At 43.4% G+C, this 18,908-nt stretch overlaps 1 protein-coding gene across 1 annotated transcript in view; it reads left to right on the forward strand.

Annotated features, from left to right (window-relative positions):
• The window catches only part of LOC147733684 (nicotinamide riboside kinase 2-like), a 77,898-nt gene extending 59,407 nt beyond the window's left edge, over positions 1–18,491 (forward strand). Inside the window, exons 7-8 of the mRNA XM_086958263.1 lie at positions 13,427–13,518; positions 18,275–18,491. Coding sequence (XP_086814389.1) covers positions 13,427–13,518; positions 18,275–18,280 — 98 coding nt within the window. The 3' untranslated portion in view covers positions 18,281–18,491. The remainder of the gene's footprint in view (positions 1–13,426; positions 13,519–18,274) is intronic.
• The last annotated feature ends 417 nt before the right edge of the window (positions 18,492–18,908 follow it).

Below are 18,908 nucleotides of genomic sequence, written 5' to 3' on the forward strand. Positions count from 1 at the left end.
ATTGTGCTTCACAGTTGCTTTGGTTTTGTTGGTGGTTTTTTTTCTACTTTTATAGTGATTTTTCCCGCCTGACGTGTGTGAATTGCAGGCCTGGCACAGATTATCGCTGAATTTTTAATCCCGGTGGGGCCCATCACAACTTTTTTCACGTTCAGGTTTAGTTTGCATCAATCAGTGGGTCTTTTGCATGCCAGTCACAATTCTTTTGTTCTCTGCATGTTAGGTTAACGTCCTCCGATGGTCCTGGTATGTATGGTTTTGGCTTTAATTTGTAAATACATCTTTTAGGTGGCCCTTGCTGGGTCAGAGAGCCCATTGTTCCATAATACTACCTTGTAGATTCTGAACAGTTATTGTACTATTTTAGTATCGAAGAAAGGGTCTTGAGGGAAAGAGAAAAAAGTGTATCTGAGGGAAGGAAGGGGTTTAATTGATTGATTCGGATGTCAGCAGTTTGTATGCACAGTAATCCACCACTGATGCTTCATTTTACAGTCCAGTAAAAAGTGTAGTTTTTAATACTGTGAACCAAAAGATCAAAAAAATGTTAGGACTGGATAACATTTTGTCTGAGTCTTTAAATAGCTGCATAACAAACATAACGATGACACAAATTTTAGGTGGTGGCTATTTCTTTGTGCCCCGTTGCACCACCAAACGAGTTCACTCTGATTTGTGTTGTGACATCAGTTTATTCTTTAATGTGAAGTTCAAGGAAGGCGTGACAAGGAAAGAGAGAAATATTAAAATTAGCCATATTTGTCTAACCCTCAGATTTCTTCCTGTGTATTCATTCTATGATTTGATCCTTCAAATCTCCATTTCACTATATAGATTTCCACAACTTGTGTTCTTAAGTGTGATTAATTGGAGGTATAGGAAGTATGTAAGCATAACTCGCCTTTTAATTCACATTCAGAACATTGCTACATAGTTAGAAGCCAGAAATATTCCAGCACTCAGCTGAAGTTCAAGTTATTTGAGGTGCTCAGTTCAATGACGTTTAGCATGTTTTAAACATCTCAACGTCAAGATAAAGTGCCAAGTGAGCAAATTAATTTTGAGTTAAGAAGAAAGAGTAACCGCTGGCTGATGGAAAAAATGACTCAAAATGCTGTATGCCTCACAGGTTGGTTTTGCATTGTTGGCAGTGTAAGGAGTGCAAGCTTAAAATGACATGCTTTTATTTATTTTTAGGTTTCGCCTACACAGCGCTTACACCTTTGGGATTCAGCATCCCAAATGCAAAAATCGCTAATTGCGATGTCGCAAATGTGCGAGGAATTACATTTAAGGAATCTCTATTAGAGATTCCTTAAATGCAATTCAACATCCAATTTAAATTTGCGATTTCGCAATTTCTTGCTGCAATTTACCGCGAGGTCAGACCTCGCGGTAAATTGCAATAACTCAGAAAAATCCATTTAAATGCATTTTTCTGAGTTGCATGTTACACACACACATGTCCTTTGGACATGTGTGTGTGCAACACCTGTGTGAAATTTCATTTGAGGGGTGCTACAGGGTGTCCTGTGGACACCCCTGGCACCCTTCAAATCGCAATCTTATTTGCGATTAGCTAATTGCTAATCGCAAATAAGGAATACTCCCCATTCATTCCTATGGGCCTTTTGGCCCATAGGAATGAATGGCGAGTTATTCCTTATTTGCGATTAGCAATTTGCTAATCGCAAATAAGGATTCAGTAGGAATCGCATTTTATTATGCAATTCCTACATGATTACCGTTTTGCGAGTCCTTAATAGCGAATCATAGCGATTCGCTATTAGGGGCTCGCAAAACGGCCCGTTGATGAATCAGGCTGTTAAACCTTAATGCTTTCCAGGCCACTGCATTTTATGGGGGGGGGCGGGAGGCACTGTCAATATGTTGAGAGCTGTGTTTCTCCTTTACACACTTTCCCACAGATTCACAATTATAATTGGCATTATCTTCTTGAGTCGTAGTAGCGCACAATACATTGTCTTTCTCCATAAACAAGTCATAACACTTTAGAGGAGTTTCAGTAATTTATATTGCACAATTTCTCACTAAGCTACAACTTACAAAAAAACTAGTTTGTTTGGAAATCACTCACCTTTCTGCCGCCACCGCCACGAGTCAGCTAAGCAGCAGAGAAGGCTCCAGGGGCCGCCGCCGCCACAGCCAAGAGTCCTAGGACACCGGACTCCGCGCCGCCGCTCCGGGAGACCACAAATCCCGGCAGGCCTCGCGGCGGCGCGTACACAGTGACGCGGGTCGCGCTCCTGAGAGCGCAAGAGGAGGATAAAAGCAGGAGAGCCCCGGCAAAGCGGGGAAATCACTCACCTTTCTGCCGCCACCGCCACGAGTCAGCTAAGCAGCAGAGAAGGCTCCAGGGGACGCCGCCGCCACCGCCAAGAGTCCTAGGACACCGGACTCCGCGCCGCCGCTCCGGGAGACCACAAATCCCGGCAGGCCTCGCGGCGGCGCGTACACAGTGACGCGGGTCGCGCTCCTGAGAGCGCAAGAGGAGGATAAAAGCAGGAGAGCCCCGGCAAAGCGGGGAAATCACTCACCTTTCTGCCGCCACCGCCACGAGTCAGCTAAGCAGCAGAGAAGGCTCCAGGGGACGCCGCCGCCACCGCCAAGAGTCCTAGGACACCGGACTCCGCGCCGCCGCTCCGGGAGACCACAAATCCCGGCAGGCCTCGCGGCGGCGCGTACACAGTGACGCGGGTCGCGCTCCTGAGAGCGCAAGAGGAGGATAAAAGCAGGAGAGCCCCGGCAAAGCGGGGAAATCACTCACCTTTCTGCCGCCACCGCCACGAGTCAGCTAAGCAGCAGAGAAGGCTCCAGGGGACGCCGCCGCCACCGCCAAGAGTCCTAGGACACCGGACTCCGCGCCGCCGCTCCGGGAGACCACAAATCCCGGCAGGCCTCGCGGCTGCGCGTACACAGTGACGCGGGTCGCGCTCCTGAGAGCGCAAGAGGAGGATAAAAGCAGGAGAGCCCCCGCGTCGCGGGACGCGAGCGGGACGCCCGGGGCTAAGCCCGGGCAAAGGGCGGGCCCTCTGGGGCCCGCAGGGGCCTGAAGTGGCCGGGTCGGGCCACTTCCCCAGGCACGTTCTTCCGGAGCCACAAGCCAACCCTACGTTATAACCGGAGTAAAGGGGCTGAAAATACTGCTCCAAGATGACCAAAACTTGTAAAACTCCGATGGCCACACGATCCACCAGCAGACTAAAAACAGTGAGTACACCTTTGCCCACTATTACCGCTATAGATAAAATGCTGCAAAAAACTATAAATGTTGTGGCGGATGCCATTCAGGACACGGAGAGGAGGCTCTCTCTGACACCTAATCTATGCTTCCCAGATCTGTCCTCACATACTACTACAGAAGACCAAAATATGGAGGACACGGCCTCATCACAGGAGTCCCTTCTAATGCAATCATTTTCGGAACTACCAAGATCACATATCAAGGAAAAACCCTCTAATTCTTCTTCCATGGAGCTATTAGCTAACACCCTGGATAATAGCCTCATGATTCTAACTAGCAGCGCAAATATCGTCCAGCAGGCAAAAGAACCCCCTTTTGCACTGGAAGTTCACACTGTGGAGAATGCCCCATTAGCCATTGCTATAACTGAAACTCAACCACCAAAACAACGCAACTCTCCAAAGACCAAGCGAAAAAAGCCTAGAATCAAACTCTCTAAAAGGAAAATCCATCTCCTCTCAGGCAAACCCAAGCGATCGCTCAAAGACATGTGGCAGAAGAAAAGTCCAGAGAAACTCCCTGACCCAATACGGGGGGGGCCCTTATCAATTTCCCCATTAGTCTATGATGCACATGGAAACACTAAGTCCAACTTAGGTATTTCTTTAGTTAATGAGGAAACAGGACACATTGATAAGAAGAGTAGTACGATCTTACCATCAATGAGAGAGATTGAAGCCCTAATCAAAACACTTCTACAACCTATTAGCCACCAGATTGATAATATAGAAAGGGCGCTGAGTAAATTTGAGAGGGCTCAAAATGATATTTCCTCTAGTATCCTCAGATTGCTTAAAACAACTAATACGCCTACCACCTTTGTTCCATCTTCAACGACACTTAATGTAAAAAACTCAAAAACATTGAAAAAAGCAGGTAACACATTAAAGAATACAGGACAGCTAAATAAACCACAACCTCTGAGCCTACCCACAACTGATCAAACACCAAACTCACAATCAGTTCCCACCACCACGGTGATTACAATGACACCCATACTCAACACGTCAAATACCCAAATAGATGAGGATGAGGATGACAGTGAGTGGGCTGCAGAGGGTCACCTACCTAGTACAAACGTAGGCGCATCTGAGGACAAGAGACGCACGGCTCCTCCTAAAGTTAACACTCAACTTAAAGAATCAGGAACACAGCCCCCCAGACCTTACAACACGCTCATTAACACATATTAACCTACCCCCACAGTCCAACCCCTACACAATAGTCATGATTGGGGTACCAAAAGTTGATGACAACAGGGAGGAAACGCGGGAGGAACTAAGGAACAAAGTAATGCAATGGCTTTCCACACATAGGCCCCTCCCCCCAAACATAATAGGTATCATCCAACATGTCAAAAGAGTAGAGTGGGTGGGTACGCGCTTCAAATCCACAGAGGGTGACTGCATTGTGGTCACCTTTAAATATCTAGGACCGGCAAAATTCATCGCAGATTGGAGAAGCCCTGGGACAAACAGTTTGATCTGAACCATGGGACTAAGCTACTTTTATCCAGTCCGTTTAGACACCTACAGGAACAAAACCAAACACAATTATACCCAAGAAGGGCCTTACAGGACACAGCAAAATAATCAACCTTGGCTGGCCTCTGTTCCACCCCGTCTAGACATACCAATGGGCCTAGATCAACACCTATATTCTCACCCATGGGGAAACAAAGTGTACAACTACCAACCAACAGAAATAGCCGAACGACAAGGGCATGGTTTCTACCGAGCCTATAACCATACTACCTCACAATATAATGACTACGGGTTTCCAACAGCCAACAGATACGATGCTCTCTTCAACCACGACCAATTGGATGAGGTTGATTGACTGCCATCTGACTTGTCTCCCGTCTCATTTTCTGATAAGACAAACGGCTATGTAGAAAATATGACCACTTCATCTAAAACATCTAACTCCCCAGTGGTCATTCCATCCAATACCACCTTCACGATGAGATTAAGCCACTCGGTCAGCCCTCAAGCAAAGCAAGCCCTGGCCCCTTTAGCGGACGAGGTAGGCAGTTTTCCTACACCTACAGTTTGCCAACTTCAATCATCACCTGTAATTCCAAGGACGAACCCTGTGACAAGGGACAACCCAGAACTGTGCCCTCTTTCTATTATAACACCTGCATTAAACCTAGAGCACAATGTCCCTAATTCAATCAAAACATTGTCTTGGAATATTGCAGGATTGGCCTCTAAAATCAAAGACCCGTCATGGGAAGTTTTTGTCAAAAATTACACCATCCTGTGTTTTCAGGAAACATGGCTAATAGATAACAACACCTTCATTGAGGGTTTTCAAAGCTTTTTTGTTCCCGCATCCCCTTCACCCAGTGGCAGGGCAAAGGGGGGCTTGGCAATATTTATTAGTCTGTCTCTTAAAATGCAGATTAACCGTGTGCAGTTGGATAGCAGGAATATACAGATACTGACCCTCAGAAGGGGGAAGAAAGCTATAACCCTAATTAACTTCTACAACTCTGTCGCCAATTCGAATGACTGCAATATTGACAATCTTGAAAGTTACCTAAATGAAAATGGGACAAAATTGCCACAGGATAAAATTCTTCTTGGTGATTTTAATACACATATTTGCGGCAATCCTCTTTTAACCACTCTGGGATCCTTGGGCTGCGGACTCAGAACAGGTCCCCACTTCACACATTGCCATCGTGGAACTAAACTGAATACCCTAATGGATACAATGAACTTGATCATGGCACTATCTATGAAAGACGACTCCTTTTCCTTCAAAAATCCAACCTATAAAGGATCTGAGTCAGGGTCTTTTATAGATCATATCCTCCTTTCTGCTGGGGTTGTCCAACAGGTTTTAAACTTTGATATTCTTGACAGCATTCATAGTGATCACAATCCTCTGCACCTTGAACTACAATGCGGCCCCCTAGTACTCCAAAAAAACATCAAGGACACCGGGGTACTTAAGTCGGTCAACAACAACCGTCGCTTGAAATGGAACCTGGTAAATAGCGACAAATTGTACGAGACCGTTGCTTTACAATGTGAACCTGAACTTAAGCTCTGTGCCACAAATTCCGCTCCACCAGAATCCATTTTATCCGCCTTTGCTGTGGTGTCCAAAAGAATTGATCAACTATTGACGGTAACCACTAAGGGAACAACTGCTCAACATCCTCGTTGGTTTGATCACGCCTGTTCTTCAGCAAACCGTAAATTAAAAGCTGCTCTTAAAAACAAACCGAGAGACTCTGCACTTATTAAGGCCCTTCGAGCAGATTACAAAAACGCCCTTGCTTCACGCAAAAAGTCAATTAAAATTAAAACATGGGAATCTTTGCTCGACCCCTCTACTTTGGGCAACAGCTCAAAATTCTGGAACATAATAAACAAGCCACTTTTTATGGGACCCAAATGATGAGAGTCTCGGTACAGTCATACCGGAGAATGAATGGATCACCCACTTTGGATCTATTTTTAAGAGCGACGCTCCACAGTCATTAAAACCACTTCATCTCCCTGAAAGTAGTCCGCTACATTTTTCAACTAAAGAAATTGAACTAGGGATACTTGGTCTCTCCAGTAACAAAGCCCCGGGCCCTGATGGTCTTCCACCTGACCTATTCAAATCTAACATCACCTTATGGGCACCAATTCTCACATCTGTCATCAACGCCGGGGTCGAAGTGGGGGCTCCTAAATCCTGGGGAGCATCTACTATCATCCCTGTTTACAAAAAGGGTGACAGAACAAAAGCGGCCTGTTACAGACCAATCTCCCTGATAAACTCTGTTGCGAAGGTAGTGGGCGGGGTACTACTAAAGAGGCTGAATGCATGGGCCAAACAAAACAACATAATGACCCCTGCACAGTATGGATTCAGACCAGGACATGCAACAACTACACAGTGTCTGAATTTATATCTAATAAGTGGTAAATACACCCAAGCAAGAGAGGGAACTTTGTATATGGCCTTTATGGACCTTTCTTCGGCTTTTGACTGTGTTGATAGGAGCAAATTATGGGAAGTCCTGCAAAATATGGGCGTTGAAAATAATTTGATCAACTTTCTGGCCGACCTACACAACGACACCCGTGCAAATGTACATTTTACAAGAGACTTGAAAGTAACGAGAGATTTTAAAATTAACCGGGGAGTCAGGCAGGGCTGTATTTTTGCACCTTTTCTTTTTAATTTATATATAAATGGACTCGAAGACCACTTGGTAAAAACGGACACGGATTACCCTCGTATTGGGAAAACAGGCGTGCCGGTCCTGCTGTACGCGGACGATGCCGTTCTTTTATCCAGAACCGCACTCGGTCTCCAAAAATTATTGGATTCTTTTTATCAATTTATGTCCTCACGTGGCCTGAATATCAATAACTCCAAATCTTTTGTCATGACGGTTGGATTAACTCCCAAAAAACGATACCCCTTCTCAGTCAATGGGGAAAACATACCGCTAACAAAAACATTTTCGTATTCAGGAGTACTGTTTGACCACAAACTTACATGGGGCCCTGCCATAACCAAAAAGAAAGGCGAAATATTAAGGACCAACTCTGGAATAATGGATTTTGCTCGTAAATTGGGTAATACTCCAGTGTCCGCCATAATGAAGCTTTATCAGGCAAAAAGCGTTGCGGTGGCATGTTACGGAAGTGAACTGTGGGGGTTCTTACCAGTAGATGCCCTGGTGACTCTTGAAAATAACTTTCTGAAACAGGTCATGAGTTTGCCAAAGAGTACCGCTAACTTCTCTGTACATGAGGAACTGGGCACACCGTACCTAGGAGACAAAATCGCTGCACACCCTCTGCTCTGCTGGTTAAACTGCTGGCGCAATATATCTATACCACTGACTCATAACATCCTTGCTGAAGCCCTTACTTGGGAAGGACAACTCAAGTTACCCTGGTTGAAATACATTAGAAACTGCTGTAAAGATCTGGGTAGATTGGACCTTTACCTAACACCCCAGAACACCACCAAGAAAGATGTCAATTTTGTAAAAAACACTTTCATACTGAAGCGACAACTTGTCAGGGAAGAAATTGAGTTAAAGAAGTCCAGCGTAAGGAGCCACACATTAACAAAGACCTGTGTGTTCTCCGAACCATATTTATCATGGAATATATCCAGATACGAGCGCTTCCTGCTGAGCAGATTCCGATTTGGTCTCTACCATCTGCTCCTAGCTGTGCCGAGTGGAGCCCATAGAGGTCAAGTGTTGCCCACTTGCGGCTGCGACAATAAGTCTCCGCAAGATTTGGCTCACTTTTTATTCCTATGTTCTTATTATTCGAGTCCACGAAATATGTTTTTAAAACCTTTGCTCAAAAGGATGAATTTTATACAAATTAAGCCTGCACTCCTATACCTTCAAATGTTGCACGAAGATAGCACTTTTTTTACCTGCAAGTTTTTAAAAACAGCCTTGAAGTTTAGATTAAGTATGGCAGGATGATTCCAAGCTGAATTGTATTATAGATGTAATCTTGTCTTGACTAAGTACATTCACACTGGACTACTGTATCTTTTCTTTTTAAAAAACTCTCTCGCGAATTGCTTATTTTTTAACGTGTTTGCTGGAAAATTTCCTACTATGAATGAATTGTATATTACTGTATTATGTGCTTTTATGACTGCTTTTCTGTCAGTCGAATAAAGAAATTTTGAATTGAATTGAACTAGTTTGTTATTAATCACATAGGCTAAATGTCAGAGTAGCTGGTTTTATCTGTAATCATTTTCCCAAAGATGGTAAATCTGGAATGAATACACATGAGCTGAACTACTTTTACCCTCGCCAAGCCTTCCAGCAGTCAGTGAATATGCCAAACTGGGGGGGGGGGGGGTAGGATAAAGGTGCAATCCAACCACAAACTCCCTCCTCATAGCTTGTTTTCACACTCTTTTGGGCCAGCACCTCAGTGGCCGAGATGGGGTTGTTGACCGGTAGCTCTTTCTCACACAGAGGGGAGATCACATGCCCCTATAGTTAGGCCTGTGAGTTGTTCTATGGTGCAGATTAGGGATGGACGGATGTCTCTTTCCCCCCCGGCTACTGTGCCCACTCAGTTTTTTGGTACTTTTAGCATGGATGCTTTGGTTTTGGACCACTTGGAGAGTAATTGTGCAGCGCTGGGGGACGCAGCTTCTGCTTCTGTGTCTGGTGTTGTACCTCCTTCAATTTCTCAGTTGCAATTGGATCAGGGAAAAATTGTTACTCCCCTGAAAATTGTTTGTTGGAACATAGCGGGGATTACCAAGAATTTAGATCATCCGGACTGGAATTTGTTCATGGAGTCCTTTGGAATATGTATTTTTCAGGAACCTTGGTGCCTCGAGCCTTGTTATAAGGTAGGGTATACCTCCCACTTTATTCTGGCTACTCCCTCTATCTCAGGGAAAGGTCGTCCCTCAGGGGGCCTACTTATTTGGGTCAGCATTTCATTAGGGCTTGATGTTAGGCAGTGTGTTTCCTTGTCACCTGATTTAATGAGACTTTCTCTTAGTGGTCTTTGGAAATCGTCAACATCAATGCCAGAGGCGGTTGTAGGGACTTGTCCTCTCCCACCATATTGGGGTTGGAACGTGATCTCAGCTTGTGTACTCCCAACATGTATGTTTTGGTTGCTGGTGACCTTAACTGCAAGTTTGAGCCCCTTACTGCAGATGATACCCTTGGGATAGCAGAGGAGGACATGAGGAGGGGCATTCCACCTTTAGCATTAGCACCCATAAAAAGATGGTCCAAACGTGCTACACAGCTGAATGCCTTAGTTCTTGAGTATGGCTTAAGGGCGGCTAATGGTAGATCCAAGTCGGACCCTTATGGTTCGCATACTTTCGCATACTTTTAATAGGGTTGGCTATTTATCTAGAATAGATTATTTTTTATTGGATTATAAGCTTTGGGCTTTTATGTCTGATATGGCTGTAATTCCTTCTACAGAAAGCGATCATAATCCGCTTTCCCTGTCGCTTTTGCCAATGTTGACGGCTCTCCCCCGTTCGCGGGAAGTTTCAGTCTTGCGAACAACTGGTGAAGTCTGTCCGGCAAACTGTGGGAGGCGACTTAAGTGGCAAAAGGTCAGTATGGATGAGGGAAAGGTCCATGGAATAGGCTTGATTATGTCCAAGGCTATGACTTGTCTTGTAAATGTAAATGTAAATTGATACTTGTATAGCACACTACTCACCCGCAAGGGTCTCAAGGCGCTTGTACAAATACCGCTGTGGAACCCGTCCTGGCTTTCCCTGCGAGGCGTCCACTCCTGGGCACCCCCAGGGTGAAGGCCAGGCATCCTTAGCGTTGTGGGGGCCGTTGTTGAGATTAAGCAAGCTATTGCCCAGAGTTGCAGAGTGGGACTCTATGATTAGAATAGGCACCGAGGCGAGAATTATCAGATCCGTGGAATTTTGAGCCCAAGACCCGCCGAGGCGGGGAATTGAACCCTGCTCCCGGGCTAGACCTCTGCATCAGGGTCTGCCGCTCTAACCATTGAGCCACACTTCTCCACATCTTGGTGGTAGTCCCTTTACTTTCTCACCTGTTTCCTCCCTTTTTTGTAACACTATTGATGCCCTTGGTGAGCTTTTTGTGACTCGCAATAAGGATCCTCCTAAGAAGTTGTATAGAGAACCTAGAGGGTCCCATGGATGGTATTCTCAGAAATGTCGGAGGGCGAAAAGGGTCTTGATTGAAGCAGTAAAGTCTAAGAGCCCGGAGAGAATTGGGGTGGCTAGGAAGGCTTATAAAAATGCCATTAATAATGCCAAAAATGAGTGGGATGACCAGTTTTGGTTAGACCTGAAAGAGGCTAGTGCTGGGAGGGACTCGAGGGGTTTTTGGAATCTAGTTAGGTCAAGAAATAGGCCGGTCGACTCCTTGCTAACTCGCAATAGTCCGGAGGAGGTGTGGTTCAACCACTTCTCTAAACTTTACTCCTCCTCCCAGGCCGACTTCGGCAGGTTGTTTGTCCTGCCTCCAATGAGTCCGGCTGAGTTTAGTGAAATCCAATCCTTTACACCAAAGGAGGTGGAGAGGGTAATTTCTTCTTTAGTACCCCACAAAGCATCGGGTCCAGATGAGGTACCGGGGATTTGTTTCGTTTAAATTTGACTGAATGGGGACTACTCATCTCTTCATTGCTCAATGCTTCCTATTGTGGTGCAGTCCTTCCTGATTCATGGATGGGCGCTGAGGTCGTTCCTATCTTTAAGAAGGGGGATAGGGACGACCCAGCAAATTATAGGCCTATAAGCCTAATTGACTCGTCCCAGAAGGTGGCAGGGAAGGTGGTTCTGGGGAGAGTACTCCAGTGGATGGAGGATAATAAAATTCTTTCAGACCTGCAGGCTGGGTTTAGGTCAGGTACTGGGACCATCGAGCAAACCTTCAGACTGATGCTCCTGTATTGGAAAGTGGTCATCTTGGGTAAAGGCAGCTTATATCTCGCCTTTATTGATCTACGGACGGCGTTCGATTTTGTCCCCCGGAGCCACTTGTGGAAGGTTCTGCTCGATTTGGGAATGCCTATTTATCTTTTATCTTTGGTGATCAAGCTCCATTCGGGGAACTTTGCCCGGGTGAGGTGGGGTAAGCAGGGTGAGAAGACAGCTCAAATACAGGTAAATAGGGGTGTCCGCCAGGGATGTGTGCTCGCCCCCACTCTGTTCTCGTTGTACGTGAACGGAGTGGTGGAACATCTTCTGGAAAGTCTGTCCGACTCACCATCCCTGGCGGGCAGGAGAGTTCCCACCCTACTCTTCGCCGATGACACCCTGCTCATTTCTAAGTCACCTATGGGATTACAAAATCTCCTCGACAACTTTCAACTCTTTTGCGAGAAAAGGGGCCTTCAAATTAATACAGATAAAACCAAATATTTGATCCTCAATCCTCCGAAAAAGCCTGGGAAACCACCATTATTAAATCGGGTACACTTGGAAAGGGTCAAAGAATTTGATTATTTGGGCATTCGTTTGTCCGACACCATGAGGTGGTCAACACACCTCTAAAAGATGTTGTTGAGCCATAAAAAGGTGGTAGGGGCTCTTCTTAAAGAGCAGCGCTCATCTTCCTTTAAACCTATAGCTCCTGTATTGGACATTTATTCAGCCAGAGGGGTTAGTGGGGCCCTGTACGGCGCTGAGCTTTGGGGTTTGGAGAATGTTCACCAGTTAGCATGCTCAGAGTCCAATTTTTTGAAAGATTTACTTTCCCTCCCTTACAGTACCCCAACCTTACCACTATTTTTGGATTTGGGATGTCGCCCCATCAAGGACCAGGCAAGGCTGCGCCCTCTGCTTCTCTGGGCTCGCCTCTGGAGAGTCCCAGAACTTTCTATTTATGCAGATGGTCTCAGGGAGATATTAGAACTGCCTGGATGGTGAAAGATTGGGTGGCTGCGGGATGTAAAATTACTGCTTGGGGAGTTAGGGCTTTGGGAGTCATGGTATTCTAGGACTGCCCCGCCCAAATCTACCCTGAAGAGGATTTATTGGGACTGGTTGTCGGGGAAGAGAATCTCGAACCCCGATCTTTGTAGATCCTCAAGGGACTTTATCTTGGTAAAGGATGTGTTTTCTCAGGAACCCTATCTCGATGTAATATTAAAATCTAGAGACAGTGCCCTGTTTATTAAATTTAGATTGGGTATTTTACCAGTGAGAGAATTGACATCGGCCTGGAAAATCCCGGTGTAAACCATTTCCACTTGTATGGTAGCCCTGAGAATTTTAAAACACGACACTAGGCCCTTATTTGTGTGTGGCATTGCCAAATTTTTAAGTTGGGCCTGGGTGATCAGGTCAAGAAGGCTTAAATTAATTATTTAATCTGAGTTATTAATTGTGTCTGTTTTAGCTCATTTATAAATGTTATCGTTTTATGGAAATCTTAAAGAATGTACTGTTTTGAATCTTTTTATACTGTATGTACTGCTTTTTAAGATTTGATTATCGAAATAAAGCCCTTTTGACTGACTGACTGACATAGGCTAAACCAATACATAACCAATGCTTGTTCCCTTTGTCACCATCCTTCCTCTATCAACCTATCTACCCACTCACATGCTCGGTAGACTGCTGACAGCATGTACTCATTTTTCCAAATGAGTCTAAGTGTATTAAGTATGTTATTTCTTCCCCCAGTGAGACTGGATGGAACAAAATCCAAGGAAGAATTGTTCAATTCAGTTTATGGTGATATTCAGAACAAGATCGATGAATGCTTGCGTACAAAGGTAAAAAGCAGTTTGTAATAGCACTTTTACATCTATGCATTTTATCCACAGAAAGATTTATTGCACACCATTTAAGGCTGTAAAAAAAGTATACTGTGTCAGTTGGGAAGTCTGGATCATATTTGGCTGATTAGTGCTCCAAATACTGTAGACTATGACAGGGTCAGCCAAAAAACTGGGATCATAGGGAAAGAGCATTTGAAGTGGGGGAAGGTGTAGCAAAGCCGGATACCGTTGCAGTTCTGACGTAACTGGGAGGATCTAGTAATAGAAAAACAAAGTCACAGGGTTTAAAAATGTAACGCCATAGTATGTAGAGGACGCCTGCTCCGTGATTGGGATAGCCTCCGTGCACGTACTCTGTGCCTGAAGAAGTCAAGAGTTGTTGCAGCTCATAGTGTATTGTGGTCGCTATGCCTTAAAAGATGCTTACTGACATGTGATGCCTGGCTCATACTTGTCACAGTCATCTTCATGCTTCCCTCCCTCCCCCAGCTTTTGCATTCGGTTGAAGTCCCCATACGAGGTTAATGCATTCACAGTCATTACCCTTCGTTGTGATGGGTGCAATTTCTGACTGCACTCCCCTTACATGTCACCCAAGGTTAGATTCGATTGAACTGGTGGGCAGGTATTTGTACTGGGTCCGGCCAGTGTTCTATGTCTGTGTACCAGGGCGCCTGCGCTGCTTTTGGAAAATTGTACGGCCATGAGGGGACCGTAGTGTCAAAGGGCAGCCCAGTGGAAGAGTCTCCTTAGCCCTTGTCACAGGTTTTCCCAAGAAAAAACCTTTCCAGCCAAGTTTGAAGGTCTACAGAGCCAGAAGATATGACATTGGGTAAAAGTGGAATTTTTTTATGGTTACTATTGATATTATTAAGAATAGTTACGAAAATGCTACACGGAGATCAACAAAGGCCATTGCCTGTCCCTTCCGACCAGTAGGTGATGTATATAGAGCAATTTCCCCATTGGGGCAAATGAGTGCTTGTAAAGAACAGCTTTCAGCTTAAAGTTTTAATAGGTTTGAATTTAGCAATTCAATTCAGTGCCCTCATTACTGTTCACTAAACTACATTTTTGATAAAGTGCAGTATTCTACTAGGTTGCACTTCAGAATGTACCCTTTACTCTGACTTCTTAGATTTTTTGTAAAGCTGGAACCCACATATGGTCTGTACAAGCATGTGTAGGACAAACATTGCTGGTGCAATAGGAGGGAAAGATGTGTGTACGTCAACCCTATGGAGCCAAGCACACCCAAATGTGTGCAAAAAATTAATGTAAAATGCATGTTGGCAAATCAGTTTCCAGGCCGCTTCTTGGTGATGTCTCTAGTCGTGTTATCATAGATATCTTCTAGAATGTAGCTCGTGAGGTCTCAGCAGTGCACCAAGGGTGGGAAGGGCATGGAGACGTTATAAGACTGCAGGTAATGAGCATAACTGGTTATTTTGTGTAATTGTTAGGTGTCAGATCATAACCATCATAACCATCAAGTTACTCTAAAAGGCATTTATTTTTTCACAGAATTCCTATCTGGGGTTTATAGAGAACTATAATATCTCTTTAAATAAGACAGTAAACACGTATTTATGCATTTATGTTTGTATATTCTATTAGAAAACACTTTGGTTGAATGGTAGATATGCACCACAACACATTTTAACCCCTTCTATGCTCCGTCATGAGCCTCGGTTGAGCTGTGTCATGGCCCTCTCGGCGCACCTGCGTGGCGCGAATTCTGCGCCTGCGCTGGACGTTCCATTGAGCGGGCGGGGCCATGACGGAACCGCTCTGTCATGAGCACAGCTCAACCGCGGCTCGTGACGGAGCGGCTCCGTCACGAGCATGCGAGCGCCGCTCGGCCCCCCGCCCCCTTAGCTCTGCGGCGGAATTCCCGCCGCAGCGAAGGGGTTAATACACTCATTGTGATGCCACATATTGTTACTTTGCAGAGAAGTCTTGGTTGCACCTAGTAGAAATCTTTTGATTCCATAGATATTAAAGATGCATCCCCCACCCCCCCTTTATCTGCACAGCAGAGCATGTAAACAGGTGTCTCAGGAAGACGCTACGCTAGTTTACCCGAACAAAGATCCTTGTTGGCACTATAAACAGTCCTGCTAGACTGACAGGTCATAGATAAGTTCTCATTAACCCTTTTCCATAGTTAGTCCACACACACAAGATATCTGAACCAGTGTTTTTAGAGATCTTTATTATGTCAGCTCAGTACAGAACAGTGGTACCAAATGTCACACTTTTTGTGGCAGTGGTAACGATAATGAAAGCATGCAATATGAACAAAGCTGAGGCTGCATGCCTGAAGCCGCCCTCAGCTTACACAGACAAGGGTGCAGGGTATGCGGGAAACATCACTTACAACGCAACTTTTACAACGACATACCATTACAACGGAACTTTTACAACGCAAAAACTTTTACAACGCATGTATTTACAACGCATTTTTTTACAACGCAGGTACCTTTACAACGCATATCATTACAACGTAAGTATTGGTAAGTATATAATTATATTCTAAATGTGATATGTTTGGGATAAAGGGGTATTTTTAGGGTTCAGGATCAGTTTTTAGTTTTTGGGTAAAGGGGTATTTTTGGGGTTCAGGGTCAGTTTTTAGTTTTTGGGTAAAGGGGTATTTTTGGGGTTCAGGGTCAGTTTTTAGTTTTTGGGTAAAGGGGTATTTTTGGGGTTCAGGGTCAGTTTTTAGTTTTTGGGTAAAGGGGTATTTTTGGGGTTCAGGGTCAGTTTTTAGTTTTTGGGTAAAGGGGTATTTTTGGGGTTCAGGGTCAGTTTTGGGTTTTTGGGTAAAGGGGTATTTTTGGGGTTCAGGGTCAGTTTTGGGTTTTTGGGTAAAGAGGTATTTATGGGGTTGAGGGTCAGTTTTGGGTTTTTGGGTAAAGAGGTATTTTTAGGGTTGAGGGTCAGTTTTTGGGTTTTGGGGTACAGGGGTACAGGGTAAAAATAAATTAAAATTAATTTTAAATTAAATTAATTAAATGAAATGAAATTAAATTAAATTACATTAAATTATACATTTTTTCAATTAATTTACGATAATAAAATTAATATATATTTACCAATACTTACGTTGTAATGGTATGCGTTGTAAAGGTACCTGCGTTGTAAAAAAATGCGTTGTAAATACATGCGCTGTAAACGTTTTTGCGTTGTAAAAGTTCCGTTGTAATGGTAGGTCGTTGTAAATGTATGCGTTGTACTGACACCAATCCGGGTATGCTGCCAGATGACCTTTGATAGATGTTGGTCTCTGGTGTAAATACTCTGCCTGAGAGAGCATGGCATCCTATAATTATACGTATTGCATATTCTATAGGGAACATACAGGAGGGCTTAACTATTTATCTACTTAAATAATTTAAAACATATAAATTATACACAGCTAAAATGTGAACGCCTCACTTTGTAAATAATAAAGCCCTCCTGTACCTATAGGTGTTTATAATGTAGGCTTATCTTCAATAGTACACAAACATTGCATTACATAATGTGTTAATGTGAATAACTATGTACGTTTTGCCTATATATCATCAAGGTGGATATGTATCTACATTTATATGCTTTTATATTTCCTGAAGAAAAAAATAAAATATATATATATATTTATATCCTTATTATATATAAATAGGTTGATATATAGATAAAATATAAGTTATGAGGCTATGCTTAGGGGTTTATGTTTTAATGATAACTCATCTATCACAATGTGTAAATATGATTACGAGAAGTGTATTTATAAGTGCTTAACTATTGAAATATTGAGGGTGGGGAGATTTAAACTATGCAAAAATGTGAATGCCTGAGTTAGTAAATATTTATGGTTCCTTATATAGCCCAATTTCATACTTCTAGTTTATGCTGCATGTTTGTAATATGTTAACATCTCTACGTATGTATATGTTATGCGGGGTATGTTTCTATATATGTTCCACTTACACCAGTGAAAAGAAACCTTTACAACTCTGCCCATACCTCTGCTCTCTGACTCACCCTAAACCTCTTTCAAATTATGCTCCTACTTCCATTCTCTGACTCATCCCAAACCTCTCATACTACTGTGGACTCACAAATAACCCTTCCCAAACTCTTAACTAGTTTATTCTATTCATCCAACTAACAGGTGCACACTTCCACCACTCACATAACAGTTTACATGTTTCCTCTGCTACTCTACCAGAACCAATATATCCCTTCAAACTATACACTTAGGGAATTTCCACCACTAATCACCCAGAGAAAACCAAAACAACATCACTAATCTGCTAACAAAAAAAGTCTAACCTTGGATTCTAGAGTAGCGTGCTACTTGCCAAAAAGCGCTTCAACGCCTAGTCAGGGGTAATAAGCGCTAAATAAATACAATTACAATATGCGCTTGCCAAAAGCGAAGTGTATGTTCTGTAATAGGTGGGCAAATCTCCTCTAATTCAAAGGATTCCCTCTTGCCAGTAAGAGCACGTGTCTCATGAATGCAGCGGTACTTCAGGAACACTGTTTCGTGCAGATATCAATGTCAACTAAACCAGGGCAAATCTGTTTGTGAACTGGTTTATGCAACAATGCATAATCTTTAATTCGAAATTTGAATTGTTAGCACTTTTGAACTTTGGTAGCGCTTCAATTTACTAGTTGACCAGGAAGAAGAATGTTAACTAAATTGACAAGCTAGAAATGTATTTAATTCTCTCTACCATTTTTATTCATTCAACAGATCTAGGTGAAGAATTCCAGATGTCTTCCTATCTTTTATCGATGTTGTCATCTCTCGGATATATATATGTTTTGCTTCTGGCTTTAAGCTTATGTGAATAGCTAAGCTTGGTTGAAAACATTGTTATAAACTGGAATCTTTATCATGGGCACTTGACCGACTGCACATTGCACTGAGAACTAAAATGCTGCGTATGAATAAATCGTCCTTTAAGAAACTTGGTTTCATCATTTTGTTTGCAGAACATGCATCTCATTCACTTTGATTGCTTTTGTGTTATGAACAGAAAGTGAAGTCAGATGTTATAACCCTGAAAGTATGTATGTATATAATTATATATTTGGGGCCATATGTATGAAGCTGAAATGGGTTCGCAAACGCAGAAATTTGCGAACTCCTTTGAGCAAAATGGTATGTATGTAGCAAATTTCAGTGCAAAATAAGGAATCGCAAATTTGCGATTCCTTATTTTGCGATTGCATTTAAGGAATCTAAAAATTTGCGATTCCTTAAATGCAATGTATGAAGCAAAATTACCACCAACTTCAAGTTGGTGGTAATTCGCGAATTTCTTGAAAAATGCCAATTTTCGCATTTTTCAAAGTGCCATGTGATGCACATACATGCCCTTAGG

Source organism: Lissotriton vulgaris, chromosome 2_1, assembly GCF_964263255.1.
Source record: "Lissotriton vulgaris chromosome 2_1, aLisVul1.2, whole genome shotgun sequence".
NCBI classification, from domain to species: Eukaryota; Metazoa; Chordata; class Amphibia; order Caudata; family Salamandridae; genus Lissotriton; species Lissotriton vulgaris.